Genomic DNA, 22,743 nt, shown 5'->3' with positions numbered 1-22,743 from the left:
CGTACATGTTACACTATGGGGTGCAAAGGTGTAAGCTGTAGCAAACAGGCATAGCTTTGCTAATATTATTCACTGTCTGTCCAAAGTTTTTTTTTTAAGGGTACTGAAGTATTATTCACCGTATTAACTGGTTACATTCTGAAAGTTGACTGGTACCAGCAGGAATTAAATTCTTAGTGGAAAATAATCAGTTTCAATCCTGAATCATCACTTTCTTATTATATAAAAACAATTACAAATATTTCAACTCTATTGAATAGTATTGGGTTTACTTTCTTTCACTATACACACTAAAATTATAATTGCAAAGGTAATATTTCAATAAACTTTATTCCAACAATGAATAAAATGCTATTTAAACTCTCAACAACAACTTTAAATTTGTACCATATACAATATATACAACTGGTCAAGTAAAATTAGAAATATATTTTTGTAGTCCATCTCTTGAAACACTGAAAGTCGAGAAAGAGTGTTTAAACACAAGTATTTTATAGATATGTATCAAATAGCAATTCATTTATGTTTAAATAATGGGGATTATTACATAGAAAACATAGGTTGCACAATTCCGATACAATGACACACACAATTTACACATTACATTTGGAGCAAAACTTGATTTACCAGATATTACAAAATGTTCACATCATGTTGCTTATAAACATCAGTCTTTCATTAGTAGATATAAATATTGTGCTGCCTAATTTCAATTGAAATTAGTCCACTGTACAAGATCAAACATGATTTCCACAGGAACTTTAATTACAAAATGTATGAATTAAGTGCAATGTGAACTAATTTACAACATGTAGGTTTGTAAGTGGAATGTTTGGCATTTTACTTACTTACTTATGTTCTACAGTATAACTAATTGCCAACAAATTGTACAAACCATCTCAGTCTTCAAATTACTGACTGAAAGCAACAACTGCTTGCTTTACAACAAATGCTTTCAGCAAAATGGGACAAAATAGTAGTTGTCAGACAAGATAAACTAAATCTAAACTGAGATTAGAATTTAGCTCCATTGTAATTCCATTAACAGTTTCTTTTACTTCAGTTACTGCTCTCAAACCAATATTTTATTTGCCTTAAGTTCTGGTACAATCAAGTCCAACATTCTGGGACAAACTGATAATGACAGTGAAATGACAGGCAATGTAAAACACAAAGAAACCAAAATGTACTTACGAAAGCCTTTACAATATACATCATTTAAAAAATAATGATGTAGGAATGAAGTGAGGTGTAATGGTATATAGCTCTTTTTTTGTTAAGGACAAAGGGTAAAAAATTCAATAAACATTTCAAGAATAATATAAAACTTATGTAGGTTAAATAATATATGCCAGTAAACAGTAGCTGCCAAAATTAAGACATAACTTCAACATGAGTTTATTGTACTGAATTTCTATCTGCCCATGTCCTCAGAGAATTACTTAACGGTTTGCAGTGACACTAAGGATTGATTTTAAAAAATAAACATATTCAGCAAATGGTTTGTTATCATCTGAAATGTATTCCATGAGAGTAGAACTGTGATGGATTGTTCACAATTTTATGGATATGATACCAAATTTCTTAACTTCTTTATTTTCGTCTAAGTTTACAATTACCCTGACAGTTATCTACACACCCCAAAGACAAACAGCTTCAGCAAAGTGAAATGATTTTGCTTTTTTCATTAAATATCACTGTACCACCATCAATTTTCTCAGTTCAGGAACACTCCACTAACACTTCAAACTAGACTGCAGTGCACACTGGATTTACTATCTACATGTAACTCCAATTTGTCAAGTTGTTAACATATGTAATTACATAAATGTATGAGAGAGATTGAGTAAATACATGTTAAAACAATACAAAAAAGACTATAAGTGTAAGAAAATTTAAAAATCCCTTGAGTTCTACATATAATTTATAAATAAGCTTTCAGAAAACATACAAGAAAAGGACCTGAAGGAACTGTATCGGTTAGTTCCTGCAATGAAGGTATCCGAATAATTTTGGAGAGAACTATAAAGGCAATATGCTATATGATCAAAATATTAAAATATTTTCTGTATTTTTATCTAAAAAACTATAAATTAGAGGTCTTCTTCCAAACTACAGGAACACCGTTTTGTCTTGATGCACTTTTGGCCCAACCTTTTGTACATGGCTGTCCATTTTTTGGCACATTTCTTTCAACTCATGTTTCATTCACTTAGCAATACTCTAACATCTGCATATGTGAGACAACTGAAATTACCATCCATCTGTACTCCAGCCCATTCCTGTCACCTACATACTGTTATTACTTGCTCTAAGACAACACTGAATGGAACACGTGAGAGAGCACCCCATTGTCCAAGACCTGTGTCAATCTCTAACGTTATCCCTCAGGAATGCACTGCTGCCTCTTACCCATCCACACACAAGTTTGAACCATTCTTACCAGCTTCTCTGGTATTCCAAAGGCACACAGAGCCTTGTGTAGGCTGTTCCCATGGGTGCTGTTATGTGCACATTGAAAACTGACAAACAAACTATAGATAATTTTATCATATTCCCTGTGATTCAAACAATTGCCTTAGTGTGAAAATGTGATCTAGTGTTTATTGGTTTGGTCAAAAGCCAGGATGGTATTCCTGCCTGTTGTTCTCCATGAATGGTTGTAATTTTCTGAAGATAATGATAGACATTACCTTGTAGGTTACATTCAGCAAGTTGATGCCTCTGTTATTACCACATTCCATTTTGCTTCCTTTCTTCTATATCAAGCATATTATGGCCAATTTTCATTCTTCTGGCAATGACTCATTCTTCCATATCAATTGGATCAGTTCATTTATTTCTATGCGCAAGCTCTCACCACCGACTTTGATTAATTCTCACACTATTCTGTCCTGCACTGAGGCCTTGTTGTTTCTGAATTTTTTTGATTGCAGTCTTCACATCTACTTCAGACACTTTCCACTCTTACTCACTGTTCCTTTCCTCCATAGTGTCTGCAGGTAGCACCTTGCATGGGACTGGATGATTCAAGAGTTCTGTGGAGTATTTCCTTGCAATTTATCATGTTGCTGTTCTTATCTCTAATGAAAGAGGTTGGGATTTGAAACCCACATTTCTGATTTTTGACACAATGGAACAATTGTCTTTAATTCCATTAAAGACGCTAATTTCACAGGTGCAATTGCTTGGACCTCTGATAAAAATACAACACTGCATGGGGTCTGGAGAAAAATATGGCCTAAACTGATCTAAGAAACCAAGATGGAAAGTGATGTAAATGATGATGAGCCAACAACCAATCACTCTGAAATTGTACGAGTTATAAATCCTGAATCCATTAATGAACTGAGTGCATTTTCAGCAGAGGTAGTTGACAATGGATTGACATCGACAGAACTTAACCTTTCGAAGAAGAGCTTACTGACTGTGTGACATTAGAAAATGTTTCCAACATACAGGAGGCACTACAAACAGAGTGGCGAAGAAGAAAAACCTACGATTCACCTTTCTTGGGTTGAGTCTTCAGAAACTTTAAACACTTCTGCAAAATTTTTCTGAAAATAGCAAACAATACAACACATCTGAAGCTATGAATCGGCATATCACACAAAATAATCGTCGTTAAAAAGGACATCAATTCAAGATTGTTAAAAAGGACATCAATTCAAGAAACAAATTAGCATTTCTGCCATGTTCCTGACGGTGTGAAGAAAATTTCAACTAAGCCATCAATGGTAGATACTAGTCCAACACATTCCACACCCTTGAGAAGGTCAGATGTCTGTGCTATTCATAAAGATAGTGATTCTAACTAAACTGCGCCAAATTTCTGGTAAAAATTTTTATTAATTCATTTGTTCTTGATCTTTTCAAATCAAGGATACTCATTTTATTTTGTAAATGACATATAAAGTATTACCTATATGTGTTGAATTTTCTAAAACTTAGAGCCTTAAACTGATTTAATAGAGCAGAGCAGTATTCAACTTTTAATTCTACTTTGTTTTAGAGAAAAGTATTAGCTATTTTTAATTTTTACATACTATCTCTCCTGCAGTGTTTAATAAATAAAAGTTTCCTGTTTTTGTACATCAAAACTATAGATTTTGCTTGTATCCCTTTTTCTAAACTTGGTTTTTAAAGATGACCTTGATAATCTGACATGTGTGATAATCTGATATTGAGAGATCCCTGAGTATGCCAGATTATCAAGGTCCTACTGTATAATCTCCCAATCTCTCTCCACCCTCCCCCCCCCCCAAGTGTGTGTGTGTGTGTGTGTGTGTGTGTGTGTGTGTGTGTGTGTGTGTGTGTGTGTGTATGTATGTGTGGGGGGGGGGTGCGCGCATTCTTTTTTCTAGTATTCTTATGGTGAGTTGACTCATTTACCATTTGAAACTTAAATTCTTCTTTCTACAATATAATACTCTACTGAGCACGAAAGATGAACTGGTGGAAGCATACAAATTATGTTTCAATTAATGATGCTCACCTTTCTTTTTTCCTCAAATATAAGATTTAGCTGAAATCTCTCTTCACACGAGACAAATCTAAAATCATTGCAACAGAGTGAAAATAAAACATGGAGGAACAGACTCCATTTCTCCACCCTATTACCTTATTTTTTAAGTGTTTCTTCTAGAGATTTCTTGAACTGCAGTTCAGTCATTGCTCCAAAGTAACACATGACGAAAGACAAAAATTTCACATTCTAGTAAATAACATGAAACACTGGGGATTAAACAATAACTTACAAACAAAGCTTGCTGTATAGCAAGCTCTCCTTATTTTCATGAAAACAGAATGCCACACACGTACAGTACTAATGTTTATACACTGCCATACCTTTTTAAAATGAAACAGTGCTCTCCAGTGCTTCCAGCTATTGCACCTTCTTCCCATTCGATTCACACATACAGGGTGGGCAAAATTAACTGGTCCCAGAAAATATTTATATAACTAACAGGGAAATCACCCTTGTTAATGAACAGGAGAACTGCCCAATGCAGAAAATGCTGGAAACCATGATTTTGATGCATAATTTGTTTCAGATAAAGCCTGGTTCAGCCTGCCAAGGATGTGAAATCACGCAATGTGCACCATTATGCACAGATAATTCCCATAAGTGCTTCGAAGAGCTGTTGCATAATCTCAAGAATAAAGTTTGGTCAGTAATGTCTTGTGTCTGCACAGTAACACTATTCTTTACCAAACTGTTAATGCTACCTTGTATGTCCAGAAACTGTTTAATCCATATGTAGATCAACTCACAGAAGATGAATAACTATATGGGTATTTTCAGTAAGACTGAGCAACAGCACACACTGCCTTGACGACCTTGCCACGACTGCATGAAGTATTCGGCGAGGAGAAGACACTCAGCACAGGCTGTGCAATCTCCTGGCCACCTCGAACACTCAATCTCTCTCACTGTGATTTTTATCTGTGGGCAAACTGAGGAGTCAGTTGCATGCAAATAATACACACATGCTGGAGGAACTATAGAACAACATTTGAATTGCCACTACCTCTAGCCTTCAGGCAGAGCTGTTACACATCTCACAATTTGATAAACTGAGCACAGTGTCAACAGTGGCCACTTCCAGCACGTTCTGTGATTTAACCCACCCTGTACTATTTATTACCTTTACCCACACTCATCGATATCTAGCCAAATGTTATAAAAAAATTTCATGCCCTGTGGCAACGTCAGTTCTATCTTCGACACTGAATAATAATTTTTTGCTTGCCATTGGAATTTCCTGTGTTACAATGCTTTACAGAAGTTTACAATGTGGTTCAATCCTGAATATGTTCATCAAATCAAATATGAACAAGAAATATGAATTGGCAGCTAACAGCTCCTTTTCATATGAATCCAAAGAATGATTAAAGAAAAGATGCTAAATGGGAAATATGCTCCATTCTCCCTTACAAATTGAAAACAGATGAAATTACAAAAGACACAAACTAATGGTTACTGATGATAGAACAGAATGTGTGGCAATTCAGACACCAGAGCATCGCTTTTTGCTCTGATGGTGATATACTCCACCTCCCACAAACTGCACATTTTGAAACACTGCAGTAATTTTCTAATAAAAACCTTACAGTGGGTTCTAATTGTTTTTGGCAGTATTCTTCTATGTTTAATACTATGAGGAAGAGAAACATGCACTTTTAGTCAAATTAAATGTATTTTCACACTTCAAGTTATTGTGCACTCCTATTAGTTTTGACGATTTTTGTGGATATGAGAACAGTATATGTGCTGCCAAGCAAGCTTTGAGACAGTCTGTAAATTGGGTGTTAACAGGTAGTGCGTCAGCTGTGAAAGGCAATGTTTTCATCCTTCACATATGCCCCCCACCTCCCACAATTTCTTCTGTCATTTGTCTTCATTAGTCAGTCGCCTTTCACACAGTTCTTAGGTATATGTACTCTTCTGATTTCAAGATCTCTTCCTTCCTGTCATTCAACTCCATGCTAAGTTGCATCAGATACCTTCTCAAATCAACTTTCTCTTTTCCTTTGTGGTGCTAAATTTACTGGTTCTGCAGTAATGCCATCCTAGTTAGAAAACAATGGATGTGTCATCCAAAAATTCCAGTAACTTAAATTAGTCTTATACTGGTTTTTATATTTCAGTCCTATATAGCAGTGTTCCCTCTTTTACATTTTCAATGCAAAAGTAACAGTCACAATACACTGCAAATTTCAGTCAGTGCAAGGTATTAAAAGTTTTGTTTATTTTTCTTTTAGACATCATGATTCAACAGTAGTTTTGTCTGGCACTGGCTACCAAAGAACTACAACAGGAGCAGAATACTTACGGCTATCCAAAATATACATAAAAATACAAATTACAAAATCATGTTTATGCTATAGCTGCTCTTTGCAATAATTTATTATTTTTTATGAGTTCTTTTGACCTTACGCCTTTCTTAAATAGTACTTGGAAAACTATAACAAGACAAGCCACCTCTCAGGGAAAGGAAAAATTAGTGTAGTCAGGTGTTTTTCTTTCAAGAAAATGATTTAAAAGTCAGTATTATACAGTTTTTAAGAGGTTTGGAACAAAGACTCTTATGGTTACTTACAAGTCACCATTCATCTCCCAAGATATTAAAAATACTCCTCCTTCCCTCTCCAGAAACTACCAAATAGGCACCCTCGGCAGAAGGTACATAAATATTAGGAGTCTTGCAAGATGAAAATATGGTACTTGCGAGAACTTGCTTCTTGCAGTCAGAGGTTATAATCCCTGGCTCCAAATTGCAAACTACAAAGATACAATGGTAGATTTATATCTACAATGTTTGTAACTTTGTTGTTAATTTAGTGTTTAAGGTTCTGTGCAGCTTTTTGAGGGCTGTGGTAGGGTTCTGCTTTCAGCGTCCAGTAGGAGATGTCTGGCTACTGTACAATATTTGTAAGAAGAATATTAAAAATGACGATGGATATGAGAGACTTTAATGTTACACAGTAAATAGAGTACAAACTGTTCTATGAATAACTGAAAATTTTTCTGAAGAAAACAGAATTGAAAACATTCAAATTTGTATACTGCATTAAATCAATGCTTTTGTTAAAAAGAAAGTACTGCTGACAGATGTGCATCTGATGCCTACTTTTTTCGTGTGGAAAGCTAAAGAATCTCTATCCATAATTTTAAAATGACTGAAGAACAGAATATTTGAAAACAATCTGCTCGAAGTTCAACAAAATTGTCTACTCTCGAGGTGTAAGTGTCCCTGATTCTGGGGGTGGGAGAAGAGAAAGTTGCTAAAAAGGAAATCAAACCCATTTTAGAAATTGCATTTTACAGACTGGAAGTTTCATACAATCTAAAAGCAACAAGATTTCAGTTTCATCTCACAAAAATGTTTATGTGTCCCGTAACAATTTTGTATATACTACTTGAGAATGATCTAAGGCTGATACTAGCCATGACTCAATAATAATTTAGGACAGTGCAGCTATCTCATAACCATACGTATATATCCAGTATCTCAACAGTCATCTGGTGAAAAAATAGTCTTTCCATAAATACAGTGCGACTGTGGTGCCAAAGTGAAAACATTGGGTTCTCCTTGCCCTCCCACACACACCTAAGTACTAAAAGCTTCATACCCTTTAAAAAAAAATTGACTGGTCCCTCAAAAACAACTAAGTATACATAATTTTGGGCTCTGAATTGCACTTAACAACACATCAGAGTAATGAAGTATAACATAAATGTTTCTGAATATACATACATATAGCTACAGAGCACTAATTGCATACTGAGTATCAGTGTAGGAAACATCCATCAAAGTGCTTACTGCAGAACACTAACTGTTGGTATTATTTGCAAGAGGGCTGTCACCATTTAAATGCTGACTGTTTTCTGGAAGGCACTTCACTATAGTTGGCTGTATCAGTTCCCACACCTCAGCCAGCTGCAAATGAAGACAATGATGCAGTCTTGATAAATATATCTTGGCACACTGACTAAATGCTGATGGCAAAAATAATAACTGTTAGAGAGAGAAATGAACTACACGGTTATCAAATTTACAAATTCTACAAAATGTATATAGCCAACACAAGAAGCATATCTAAAACTTTTAAATGACATGATACTTTTTCAAATCTAGTCCACCATAGTATGATTCCTAATTATTATACTTTCTGAACAATACACTTAACTCTTAACACATTAATGTGTGATACGAAACACTGTTGGTAAGTAATCTACTAATACATTGTTAGTATGTAACTGAAACAAAGTTGTCACATCACCTGAAACATCAAACCAAGAAGCATAAACAAATAAGAAGTAGTAGTAGTAGTAGTAGTAGTAGAAGAGGAGGAGGAGCAGGGAAAGGAGAAAGGAGGAAATCATGACACACAGAGGTTTATATACAAAGATGGCTAGACATTAACAGAACAGAGTAATAGCACTTTTGGAGTCAGTGTAAAATGAGGATTCAGTGATCATAAGGCAATTACAGCATCACTAAATATGATTAACTAAGAATACGAAGAAAGGTAGGAAGATCTTTTTGTTTAACAAAGGTGACAAGAAACAGTTTCAGATTACCTGATAGTGAAAATTTCATCTCTAGCACTGGCAATGCTGGGCATCAGTGGGAATAATTCAAGAACATTGTACAATATGCTTTAGACAGGTATGTGCCGAACAAAGTTATGAGGGATGGAAAAGACCAGCGGTGGTTCAACAACCATGTTAAAAAGCTGTTACAAAAGCAAAGAGTTTCACTGCAGACTTAAATGTAGCTGAAGCCTCACAAACAAAAATTAAATAATGCAAATGTAGCACAAGAATGGCCTTGTGTGAAGCATTCAATAAATTCAAAAGTAAAATTCTAGCAACCAACTTGACAAAAAATCCTTGGAAGTTCTGGTCTCATGTTAAATGAGTAAATGGATCAAAGCCACGTGTGACCATAATAGCAATGAAATGGAGGATGAGACACAGAAGTCCAAAATATTAAATGTCTTTCCAAAATTGTTTCGCTAAGGAAGACTGCAATGTAGCTCATCATTTAAATCATCACATGAATGTTACATCAAAACGTGTACATGGGATACAAAAACAAATGAACAGAGTAAACACTACTGAGCCTCATGGGATATCGACTTGATTCTACATAGAGTAGTTGAAAGAACTTGCCCCTCTTCTAGAGCCGTATACCATAAGTCTCTGGAGGAGGCAAGTGTCCCTAATGATTAAAAAAAGCACAAATCATTTCCATTTTCCAGAAGGGTAGCTGAACAGTTTTGTTGAACTAAAGACCATTTCTCTGATGTTGGTCTGTTGTAGAATTTTGGAATATTTTTTACGCTTGCATATTGTGACATTTTTTCTATAGGAATCAACATGGGTTTCAAAAACAATGATTGTGTGAAACCTAAATTGCTCTCTTTGCCCATGAGACCCAGAAAATAGCAGATGTAGTCACAAAGGTAGTTCCATGTCCCCTGACTTGTGGAAGGTGTTCGATACAGTTCTGCCCCACCACCTAATGAACAAAATACAAACGTATGGAATGGCAGAGCAACAGTGCGAGTGGATTGAACAGTTTCTTGCGAACAGAACATACCACCTTATTCTCAATGGAGAGAAGTCTTCAGGTGTGTGTATATATATATATATATATATATATATATATATATATATACAAAGATGATGTGACTTACCGAACGAAAGCGCTGGCAGGTCGATAGACACACAAACAAACACACACACAAAATTCAAGCTTTCGCAACAAACTGTTGCCTCATCAGGAAAGAGGGAAGGAGAGGGAAAGACGAAAGGATGTGGGTTTTAAGGGAGAGGGTAAGGAGTCATTCCAATCCCGGGAGCGGAAAGACTTACCTTAGGGGGAAAAAAGGACGGGTATACACTCGCGCACACACACAAATATCCATCCACACATATACAGACACAAGGAGACATATATGTCTGCTTGTGTCTGCACACGTGTGGACGGATATGCGTGCGTGCGCGAGTGAACACCCCCCCCCCCCACCCAAGGGAAGTCCCCCCGCTCCCGGGACTGGAACGACCCCTCAACCTCTCCCCCAAAAACCCACATCCCCCCCCCCCCCCCCCCCCCCGACGAGGCAACAGTTTGTTGCGAAAGCCCGAATCCCGTGCGTATGCCTGTGCTTGTTTGTGTGTCCGTTGACCCGCCAGCACTTTCATTTGGTAAGTCACATCATCTTTGTTTTTGGAGGTATATATATATATATATATATATATATAGCGCTGGCAGGTCGACAGACACACAAACACACACACACACACACACACACACACACACACACACACACACACACGCGCGCGCAAAATTCAAGCTTTCGCATCAAACTGCCGCCCCACCAGGAAAGAGGGGAAGGAGAGGGAAAGATGAAAGGATGTGGGCTTCAAGGGAGAGGGCAAGGAGCCACCCCAATCCCGGGAGCGGAAAGACCCACCCTAGGGGGAAAAAAGGACAGGCACACACTCGCGCACACACACACACATCCATCCACACACACACACAGACAGACACAAGCAGACATAGTTAAAGACAAAGAGTTTTGGGCAGAGATGTCAGTCGAGGCGGAAGTGAAGAGGCAAAGATGATGTTGAATGACAGGTGAGGTATGAGTGGCGGCAACTTGAAATTAGCGGAGATTGAGGCCTGGTGGGTAACGGGAAGAGAGGATATATTGAAGAGCAAGTTCCCATCTCCGGAGTTCGGATAGGTTGGTGTTGGTGGGAAGTATCCTGATAACCTGGACAGTGTAACACTGTGCCAAGATGTGCTGGCCGTGCACCAAGGCATGTTTAGCCACAGGGTGATCCTCATTACCAACAAACACTGTCTGCCTGTGTCCATTCATGCGAATGGACAGTTTGTTACTGGTCATTCCCACATAGAATGCATCACATTGTAGGCAGGTCAGTTGGTAAATCACGTGGGTGCTTTCACATGTGGCTCTGCCTTTGATCGTGTACACCTTCCGGGTTACAGGACTGGAGTAGGTGGTGGTGGGAGGGTGCATGGGACAGGTTTTACACCGGGGGCGGTTACAAGGATAGGAGCCAGAGGGTAGGGAAGGTGGTTTGGGGATTTCATAGGGATGAACTAACAGGTTACGAAGGTTAGGTGGACGGCGGAAAGACACTCTTGGTGGAGTGGGGAGGATTTCATGAAGGATGGATCTCATTTCAGGGCAGGATTTGAGGAAGTCGTATCCCTGCTGGAGAGCCACATTCAGAGTCTGGTGCAGTCCCGGAAAGTATCCTGTCACAAGTGGGACACTTTTGTGGTTCTTCTGTGGGGGATTCTGGGTTCGAGGGGATGAGGAAGTGGCTCTGGTTATTTGCTTCTGTACCAGGTCGGGAGGGTAGTTGCGAGATGCGAAAGCTGTTGTCAGGTTTTTGGTGTAATGGTTCAGGGATTCCGGACTGGAGCAGATTCGTTAGCCACGAAGACCTAGGCTGTAGGGAAGGGACCGTTTGATGTGGAATGGGTGGCAGCTGTCATAATGCAGGTAGTGTTGCTTGTTGGTGGGTTTGATGTGGACAGACGTGTGAAGCTGGCCATTGGACAGGTGGAGGTCAACGTCAAGGAACGTGGCATGGGATTTGGAGTAGGACCAGGTGAATCTGATGGAACCAAAGGAGTTGAGGTCGGAGAGGAAATTCTGAAGTTCTTCTTCACTGTGAGTCCAGATCATGAAGATGTCATCAATAAATCTGTACCAAACTTTGGGTTGGCAGGCCTGGGTAACCAAGAAGGCTTCCTCTAAGCGACCCATGAATAGGTTGGCGTACGAGGGGGCCATCCTGGTACCCTTGGCTGTTCCCTTTAATTGTTGGTATGTCTGGCCTTCAAAAGTGAAGAAGTTGTGGGTCAGGATGAAGCTGGCTAAGGTGATGAGGAAAGATGTTTTAGGTAGGGTGGCAGGTGATCGGCGTGAAAGGAAGTGTTCCATCGCAGCGAGGCCCTGGACGTGCGGAATATTTGTGTATAAGGAAGTGGCATCAATGGTTACAAGGATGGTTTCTGGGGGTAACAGATTGGGTAAGGATTCCAGGCGTTCGAGAAAGTGGTTGGTGTCTTTGATGAAGGATGGGAGACTGCATGTAATGGGTTGAAGGTGTTGATCTACGTAGGCAGAGATACGTTCTGTGGGGGCTTGGTAACCAGCTACAATGGGGCGGCCGGGATGATTGGGTTTGTGGATTTTAGGAAGAAGGTAGAAGGTAGGGGTGCGGGGTGTCGGTGGGGTCAGGAGGTTGATGGAGTCAGGTGAAAGGTTTTGCAGGGGGCCTAAGGTTCTGAGGATTCCTTGAAGCTCCGCCTGGGCATCGGGAATGGGATTACCTTGGCAAACTTTGTATGTGGTGTTGTCTGAAAGCTGACGCAGTCCCTCAGCCACATACTCCCGACGATCAAGTACCACGGTCGTGGAACCCTTGTCCGCCGGAATAATGACGATGGATCGGTCAGCCTTCAGATCACGGATAGCCTGGGCTTCAGCAGTGGTGATGTTGGGAGTAGGATTAAGGTTTTTTTAAGAAGGATTGAGATGCAAGGCTGGAAGTCAGAAATTCCTGGAAGGTTTAGAGAGGGTGATTTTGAGGAAGAGGAGGTGGGTCCCACTGCGACGGAGGACGGAACTGTTCAAGGCAGGGTTCAATTTGGATGGTGTCTTGGGGAGTTGGATCATTAGGAGTAGGATTAGGATCATTTTTCTTCGTGGCAAAGTGATATTTCCAGCAGAGAGTACGAGTGTAGGACAGTAAATCTTTGACGAGGGCTGTTTGGTTGAATCTGGGAGTGGGGCTGAAGGTGAGGCCTTTGGATAGGACAGAGGTTTCGGATTGGGAGAGAGGTTTGGAGGAAAGGTTAACTACTGAATTGGGGTGTTGTGGTTCCAGGTTGTGTTGATTGGAATTTTGAGGTTTTGGAGGGAGTGGAGCTGGAAGTGGGAGATTGAGTATATGGGAGAGACTGGGTTGGTGTGCAATGAGGAGGAGGTTGAGGTTTGCTGGAAAGGTTGTGAAGGGTGAGTGAGTTGCCTTTCCGGAGGTGGGAAACCAGGAGATTGGATAGTTTTTTGCGGTGGAGGGTGGCATGCTGTTCTAATTTACGGTTGGCCTGTAGGAGGATGCTCTGAACAGCCGGTGTGGATGTGGGAGAGGAAAGATTAAGGACTTTTATTAAGGATAGGAGTTGACGGGTGTGTTCATTGGCTGAGTTGATGTGTAGGTGAAGGATTAGGTGGGTGAGGGCAATGGATTGTTCAGTTTGGAACTGGTATAGGGACTGATGGAAAGAAGGGTTGCAGCCAGAGATGGGAACTTGAAGTGTGAGGCCTTTGGGGGTAATGCCAAATGTCAGACAAGCCTGAGAAAATAGAATATGGGAGCGTAATCTGGCTAGGGCGAGGGCATGTTTGCGGAGGGAATGTAAATAAAACTTAATGGGGTCGTTGTGGGGGTGGTGTGAGGATGACTTGGTGGTAGAAGGTGGAAAGTGTAACATTAGGCTGAAATGAAAATGAAAATAAAAATATATGGGGAGAGATAAAGGTGGACTGGAAAGTAACTGGAGATCTGGTGTGAAAAAAGTGCGCTTTATTCTTATTTTCATAAAATATCAAGGAGTAAGCGTACAGACTGATTTGAAGTGGAATGACCACCTACAATTAATCAGGTGTAAGGCAGATGCCAGACTAAGATTCGTTGGAAGAATCCTCATGAATTGTAGTCAATCAACAAAGGAGGCATCTCACAACACATTCATTCAATCAATACTTTACTACTGCTCATCAGTGTGGGATCCATAATGGAAAGGAAAGATAGAGAAAATAGAGAAGATTCAAAGAAGAGCAGCATTATTTGTTACAGGTTCATCTAGCAGCTGCAAAAGTTTCACCGAGATGCTCTGCCAACTCCATGGAAGATGCTGCAACAGAGGCGTTTTGCATGATGATGTGATTTACTGTCAATGTTCCAAGAGCATACATTCCTATAAGAATTAACCAATAGATTGTTTCCTCTCACAAATATCTTGCAAAAAGTCGTGAGAATAAAATCAGAGAGATTTGTGGCTCACATGGAGGCTTGCCTGCAGTTATTCTACCTGTGAACCATTCATGACTAGAACAGGAAAAAGGGGAAGCGACACTGGTCCACAAAGTAACCTCTTCCAGACACAGTGCACTGGTGGAATACACATGTTGACACGGATAAAATGTTCAGAAAACAACAAACAATGCATTACAGCCAAACATGAAAATTTCTCCTAATATCAACAACACAAAATTTGTGCAGTACCCATGAACAAACTGCATGGGGAAAAAAATATAAACTCAAATACAAACACAGAGTAGAGAAAAAACACCAGTTATAGACAGAGTAATCACTTAACTGTGACCAGTAAATCTAGCCACACAGTAGCAATGTCGTGTTTATGATAAATCATCAAACAACAAAATAGCACATAGTAATACCATCACTAAACAGTTTCTCATTTTGCCTGTAGTTTCTGTTCACAGTGGATGTTTCAACTGAAAATCCCAAATCATGTGATATATGTTCTGTAATAGAGTTTTCACTGGCAAAAAATCACAAAGCTGTTGATATTCAAAGCAAAATTTGTTTTGTTTATGTACCAAATGCACTGAATCAAGGTGATGTGCTTCAAAGGTGTCATCTGTATGCGACTGGAAAGACACATTTATGATGACAGAAGTGGCCACCTATTTGTAATCAGCAACAATCCAATATGGGAAACTCTCAAAAAATGCACGAAAACTGTTGCTTTACAACATATCAACTGTAAGATAATTTTCTGAAAATTTACTGCAGTGTATCACATGACATCATGATGAAACAGAGTAATCCAAGTTCAGGACTCCCTCTTTCCCGAGAACCACAAAACTCAGCAAATGCTAATTTTTGGACTTACTTTCTCATTAAATTGCACAAGGAAAATTTCTACTGAACAAGATCATGACTGCATTAGTGGTGACAAAACAGCATATTTAAAAAAAAAAGTTGCATGATAAACTCTGTCTACCATCAAAGTTATAGCGGTCATTTTTGGGACGCTCAACGAATCCTCCTTATGGATTACATTGGAGGATAATCAATTACACAGCTTTCTTAAAACTTGGAAGAGTCATTCAAAACAATGCCTGCAGTCTCTTGATTACCAGTGTCATGCTTTTCCATGACAATGTTTGCTCTCACCATCCCCACCACTCATCTACCAAAATCAATTTGTTGAGGGTCTCAGATCACAAACAGCTTGTAACAGCAAACTTTAAAATATAGACAACTGAAAGTATGCATACTTCAAAAATTAACTGCAAACAGCTGCTGTGTGTTTCCCTTTGCTGTAATTCACCCATTTTTCTCTCTTCTGTGGTTTTAAAATTTTCAAATTTATGATTTGACAAACTACGGTAAACTGACAAAATGAACCAATTACGATTGTAGAACTGTTGCCTATGAGTAGATATATTCTATGTAACTATATGGATTTGGGTTTAATTTTTCACAAATTTTCAAAACAAATATAATAATAGTTTCTCCAGTACTCATCTATTGCAGCATATTTTTATACTGAAATGTAATATAAAATCAGAATTACAACTTACCTGCTCGAACTGAACTGTCCATCTGAATGTTGCAGGATAAAAGATTTAGATGCATAATTATAACTTTGAGAAATATATGACAATATTAAGACAGTTATGAAAGTATTTTTACAATTCATGTACTTTCCAAATATAAACAGCTGACTTTTTAATAATGAAGTAAAAATGGTAATTTAAAGATTTCACACAATGAACATACTCTTTTGCTTCAAATGAGAGATACCTATGACAAAATTAACATGCGGCAGGCCATAAATGTGTCTTCAGATGCATTGCTTAAGTGGGCAAAAATACCATGTGTTACAAAATGAATGTCGTGGTCTTAAGGCTTTGTAGCATTTATTACGTCAAACTTACAATTATAAATAATATGTCAAATGAAGGAACAACTCAAAACAATTTTTCTTGCTAGTGTTTAACATGAGCACCACTCATCGCACAGCACACATTGAATCAATAGGTGAGATCTTCCCAATAAGTGATCAGTGGGCAATAGCTGCGTCAGTCCTGCTTCTTAAGTTGGGTAGATCAGCTGGTAGCAGGGGCATGTACACGATCCTTTATGAAACCCCAAAGGTAAATATCACATGACATCGGATCAGCTGAACATGGAGTCCATGAAAACATGCTCTTATCTGGACCCTTGCAGCCAATCCAGCAGTTGGGTGCAATGTCGTGTTGTGTACCATTTCGCTGCCAAATAAAATATTGGATTCATTCTTCCAATTGAGGAAAGAGCCATAGTTCTATGACATCAAGATGAGAAACACCAGTTACAGTTCTTTGTCAAGAAAGAAAGACCCATAAACTTTCTGCTGGGATATGGCACAAAAAAACATTCAATTTAGGGGAATTTCACAGCAACTGTACCATCTTGTGGTGATTTGTTGATCTCTGTCATGCAGCAATATTTCACTTACAAAGATGGCACATAAACCATAGCCTGTAGGCTTTAGAGTTTGCAAAAGGTACACAATCAAAACTATTTGAATTGCTCTTTCATTTGATGTATTATTTATAATTACAAGTTGAATTTAATTAAGTGGTACAAAGCCTTAAACTCCAATATTCATTTTGAAAGACTCGGTATTTATATATCATTCTTTCAACACAGATTATGTTTCCACTGATATTTCAAACCATGAGTAAATATAATGATTATTAAATAAGCTTAAGAATATTATATGCACACCAGAAAAAGTGAAATGAAACATCATTTCATCTGACTTTACTCGTAATTTACACCCAGTAAATGCCTTAAACAACAGCTGTGTATTTTACCTTGAAAAACATTGCAGCTGATTTTAATCCAAATATAGCACAGCTATTGATATAGCATAGCTAGTCAGAAATATAACTGTTTTGGAGTCCCAAGTGAAAGAGCTGAAGAGCACTGACACGACTTCCCATATGGAAATCTTGAAAGGTTACTCCAAATTGGGTTACGGCATGCTTATCTAAACAATGAAATAGTTATGAAGATATTTATGACAAGAGAGTGAATGCAGCTTTCTGTCAAAGTCGTTCCAGAGAAATGAGGATGATAAACTACTACTTAAGGTCAAGCATGGCTGAAAGCAGAAACTCAAAATTAGCTATCTTGACAGTACAATACAGCACAATTCAATGACACAATAAATGAGTTTCTTTCGCTCAAAGCATGTAAATGTAAAGTATAATTACAATAAAAATATAATTCATGGAAGGGATGTTTTCTCAAGTAAGATACTTTTATTTTTGGTTAATTATTCACACACTATTAATAATTTACAAGGAACACACAAAATCTGTTATTTATTGTCCTTCATACTAAAGCCAATGAAAAGCTGCTACATACAATAAGACACAGATTTATTTACTTTACTTATTATTCTTTTTACAAATTTTACACAATTTTTAATTTTTTACTACACATACACTGGAAATAAAAACATAAAGGTATGGTTATATCCCAGGTAATTATCAAGGAAGAGGATGCATTTTACGTATTGCAGCTCTGAAAAGAAATAATATGTTACAGTTTGGTGACTAAGATGCAGGAATTGTGTCAGACTAACCTCTGAATGGCCGCGAATCTGGACAGATACAAGTGTGCTCAGAACACAGGCAAGTATTTCAATATGTGCATGGACTAGTTGGGTCTCCATATGTAGACAATGAAGAGAGAAAGCATTGCGTAACTCCACATTAGCTATTACTGATTCCTGTTCCATCATACGAGCTTCCAGTTGCTCCACACTCTCTGCCTGCATAACATAAAAAGGACACAAATTATTCTAACTTCAGTTTGATTCTCACATTTGAAGCTTTTATACCTTCCAACAAATGAAAACTGAATTTTCTTTTTAATTCATTATAGCAACACATTGCTTGACATACTCTAAGAATTTTAAACAACAAATACTGCAGTTTTGCAACTGTAAACCAAAAGCAAAAGACTATCCACAAAACTTACTTTCATGCTTTTCTTTTTTTATTAAAACTTCATTGGTTATCAACTCACCATGCTAAAGGAAACAGTATAATAAATTTGCTCACTACCACCTTCCACCATAATGTTTATTGCCTTGTGTGCTATGAGAATACTGATGAAGTTAATTCTATGATCCCTAAGGACATGGCAGTTGTGTGGGTGCCAAACTAAATGGTCATGAAATATTCTGTTCCACTGTCAGAGGGACGTTTCTTTTCATTCACATTAAACTGAAAAGGATTTGTGACCCATGAATTACAACACTAATGTAATATCACTCTAAAGTGAAACTTTCTGAGGTTTTGCTAGAATGATTCACATCGACAGGCTACAGATGTTCGGAACAGCATAATTGAGAAATATGTATATATAATTACGTGTGCTGGGAAGTTTATTAAACTTGGATGAAGGCTTCAGTATAAACAAGACTTAAGACCTAATACTCAGTTTGTTAATATCTAGTCACCTGAAACATTGGAGTCTAGATCACCCAGGAAACAGTTTATGTAACTGCTGTCAGGATGCAAAGAATTCAGCAGGTAGCTGGTCAGTAACCATTGGACTGATGTAAATAGCAGTGTGCAATAAGGCAAAGTCTGGATGGAATCAAAACACATGGAAACACTTTTAGGACTTTCATACAAAGTGCACAATGAAGATTTAGGGTGGTTATAATTAAACGTTCCCTATTTAACACTTTATAACACAGAAACTAATTACCGTATGAGTACCAAACTTGATATCATTAATGTTCAGAGTATGGGGTACATGATTTCCATGTGTGACAGCACCACCATCCAGTTCCAACTATGGCTACCAGGTGTCATGATCAGTCATAGTCTCAGATCAGTCACAGCTAGACCAGTCGCAGTGCATTTGTTGACATGTCAGCATGACTTCGGATAAAATGAACAGAGCATTATTGGTGAAGCTCTATTATCAAAACAACAGTAATGCTGCAGCTGCACTTCAAGAATATCGCCGGCTGAAAGGATTACGGAAGGGTCCTCTTTCTCCACCTGCTGTTTTGAGTATGATGAAGCGCAAATCAACTGGAGAACTGGGCAATTGCTATGGGAAGAGGCCGATGACTGACTGGTTGCACCACACGTGGTTGATGAAATCACTGTTGCTATGGCAGACAACACTGTGCACAATTCCCGATTGTCAGGCAATGCATGTACTGTGTCACGACAGTTGAAAAGCCCGTGGTCCAATGTACAGAAGGTATTTTGAACCATTCTCAAATGGTATTCATACAAGATCCATATCATACAGCAGCTTGCAGCACAGGATGCGCAATGACATGCTGACTTCACTCTCCACTTTCTCGCAAGGATTGAAGTCGACAAGGACTGGACATGGACCATCCTATCTCTGATGGGTGAGGTGAACACACAGAATTGTCAAGTATGGGGACCTGCACCACCTGCAGTCACTGTGTATCAAGTTCCTTTGTATGGTGAACATGCCACCGTATGCTGTGGCTTCAGAGCTGTGTTCATCATTGGCCATTCTCTTTTGAACAGGCTGGCACTCAAGGACCAAAGACATGCAGTGTAACTGGAGACCATTACAGTGATATGCTTCACCAGCAAGTCACATCCACCCTACAGGAGAAAGACACATTGATCTCTACAGTTTTTCCGCGAGATGGAGCCCACTGTACATCACTCATGAAGTTCTCCTGCTTCTCCGAAACACATTTAGTTATGTGGCTACCTGAAGGACAGGGTTTGCCAGGGGAACATTCACACATGCTGATCTGAAGTGCAGCATATCGAGAGGTAGCCAGCATACCTATGGACATGTTTTTTTCTGTTGTGCAGAATGCAATCCTGCACTTTCAGGCTTCTGGACACTGATGGGTGCCATATTGAGCCCCTTCTGTAGCAGTAATGGCACTGGTATGAATTGGCATGATGTATCGCAGCAGCACATTAAGTGTTTCAATTGAATTGATTCTGCACTATTACTCTTCCACATGTCCTTGACATTAATGCTACCAAGTTTGGTGCTTATACGGCAATTACTTTCCGTGTTATAACTTGTTAAATAGAGAAAGTTTAATAATAACCATCTGGTAAATAGACAATTCATAGTACCATATCTATTTCATCTGTTCCATTTCAGTTTATTGTAAGTATTATAACTTACACAACCCTGGAAAAGTTGCAAATACACTAATCCTAGCTTTGTGAGCTCTATTTATCTGAATACACATGACACAGGACAATGATGCACTCTATAGTGAAAGTGAGTTCTTTAAATTCTCACATTAGATTTCTGTGATACATGTGACGCCTTGGACAGAACGTATGGTAATTATGATTTTTTTCTTTTTTTTTTTAAACTCTCTTATTCCAAACATTAACTATTCCAGTTTCTTCCCCAGTACGCCATGGAACTATCATGTACTGCTTTACAAATGAAATGTAGTCTGTCAGTGGCTTTAAACGTGTCAAAATTTGTTTTCATTCTCTTTTGCACATCCAGGCATTGTTACCACTATGTACTTTCAAGAGTATATCCAGTTAATGTGGTCAGATGCTGCTGTGTTACTCTCTTTAGTGGAATGAAAAATTTTACATTTCTAAACTCCCAGAAAAATCCAAGTTTTTATGTCAAGCTGCCAATTTATGGCAAATTTAATGAGACATATCATTTGGGTAACAGAAAACATTTGGGTAACAGAAAAATCCAAGTTTTTATGTCAAGCTGCCAATTTATGGCAAATTTAATGAGACATATCATTTGGGTAACAGAAGAAATATTGAATTTAATTGATGAAAGGAGAAAATATAAAAATGCAATAAATGAAGCAGGCAAAAAGGAATACAAAAGTCTCAAAAATGAGATCGACAGGAAGTGCAAAATGGCTAAGCAGGGATGGCTAGAGGACAAATGTAAGGATGTAGAGGCTTATCTCACTAGGGGTAAGATAGATACTGCCTACAGGAAAATTAAAGAGACATTTGGAGAAAAGAGAACCACTTGTATGAATATCAAGAGCTCAGATGGAAACCCAGTTCTAAGCAAAGAAGGGAAAGCAGAAAGGTGGAAGGAGTATATAAAGGGTCTATACAAGGGCGATGTTCCTGAGGACAATATTATGGAAATGGAAGAGGATGTAGATGAAGATGAACTGGGAGATACGATACTGCGTGAAGAGTTTGACAGAGCACTGAAAGACCTAAGTCGAAACAAGGCCTCGGGAGTAGACACCATTCCATTGGAACTACTGACAGCCTTGGGAGAGCGAGTCCTGACAAAACTCTACCATCTGGTGAGCAAGATGTATGAGACAGGTGAAATACCCTCAGACCTCAAGAAGAATATAATAATTCCAATCCCAAAGAAAGCAGGTGTTGACAGATGCGAAAATTACCGAACTATCAGTTTAATAAGTCACGGCTGCAAAATACTAACGCAAATTCTTTACAGACGAATGGAAAAACTAGTAGAAGCCGACCTTGGGGAAGATCAGTTTGGATTCCGTAAAAATATTGGAACACATGAGGCAATACTGACCCTACGACTTATCTTAGAAGTCAGATTAAGAAAAGGCAAACCTACGTTTATAGCAATTGTAGACTTGGAGAAAGCTTTTGACAATGTTGACTGGAATACTCTGTTTCAAATTCTGAAGGTGGCAGGGGTAAAATACAGGGAGCGAAAGGCTATTTACAATTTGTACAGAAACCAGATGACAGTTATAAGAGTCGAGGGGCATGAAAGGGAAGCAGTGGTTGGGAAGGGAGTGAGACAGGGTTGTAGCCCCTCCCCGATGTTGTTCAATCTATATATTGGGCAAGCAGTAAAGGAAACAAGAGATAAATTCGGAGTAGGTATTAAAATCCATGGAGAAGAAATAAAAACTTTGAGGTTCGCCGATGACATTGTAATTCTGTCAGAGACAGCAAAGGACTTGGAAGAGCAGTTGAACGGAATGGATAGTGTCTTGAAAGGAGGATATAAGATGAACATCAACAAAAACAAAACGAGGATAATGGAATGTAGTCAAATTAAGTCGGGTGATGATGAGGAAATTAGATTAGGAAATGATACACTTAAAAGTAGTAAAAGAGTTTTGC

At 38.5% G+C, this 22,743-nt stretch overlaps 1 protein-coding gene across 2 annotated transcripts in view; it reads right to left on the bottom strand.

Moving 5' to 3' along the window:
- Window positions 1-370: 370 nt before the first annotated feature.
- The window catches only part of LOC126236358 (sorting nexin-8-like), a 156,593-nt gene continuing 134,220 nt past the window's right edge, over window positions 371-22,743 (bottom strand). The window contains exons 10-11 of one of the 2 annotated variants that reach the window (XM_049945590.1): window positions 18,234-18,422; window positions 371-8,444 (exon numbers count right to left, since the gene is read on the bottom strand). In XM_049945590.1, the coding sequence (XP_049801547.1) occupies window positions 8,337-8,444; window positions 18,234-18,422 (297 nt within the window). In that variant the 3' untranslated portion in view covers window positions 371-8,336. Of the gene's footprint in view, window positions 8,445-16,498; window positions 16,870-18,233; window positions 18,423-22,743 lie in introns of those variants that run through there. The other variant, XM_049945589.1, reaches the window with a different exon arrangement.

Source organism: Schistocerca nitens, chromosome 2, assembly GCF_023898315.1.
Source record: "Schistocerca nitens isolate TAMUIC-IGC-003100 chromosome 2, iqSchNite1.1, whole genome shotgun sequence".
Classification (NCBI taxonomy): domain Eukaryota; kingdom Metazoa; phylum Arthropoda; class Insecta; order Orthoptera; family Acrididae; genus Schistocerca; species Schistocerca nitens.
This window is presented reverse-complemented; position numbering and strand designations above follow the sequence as displayed.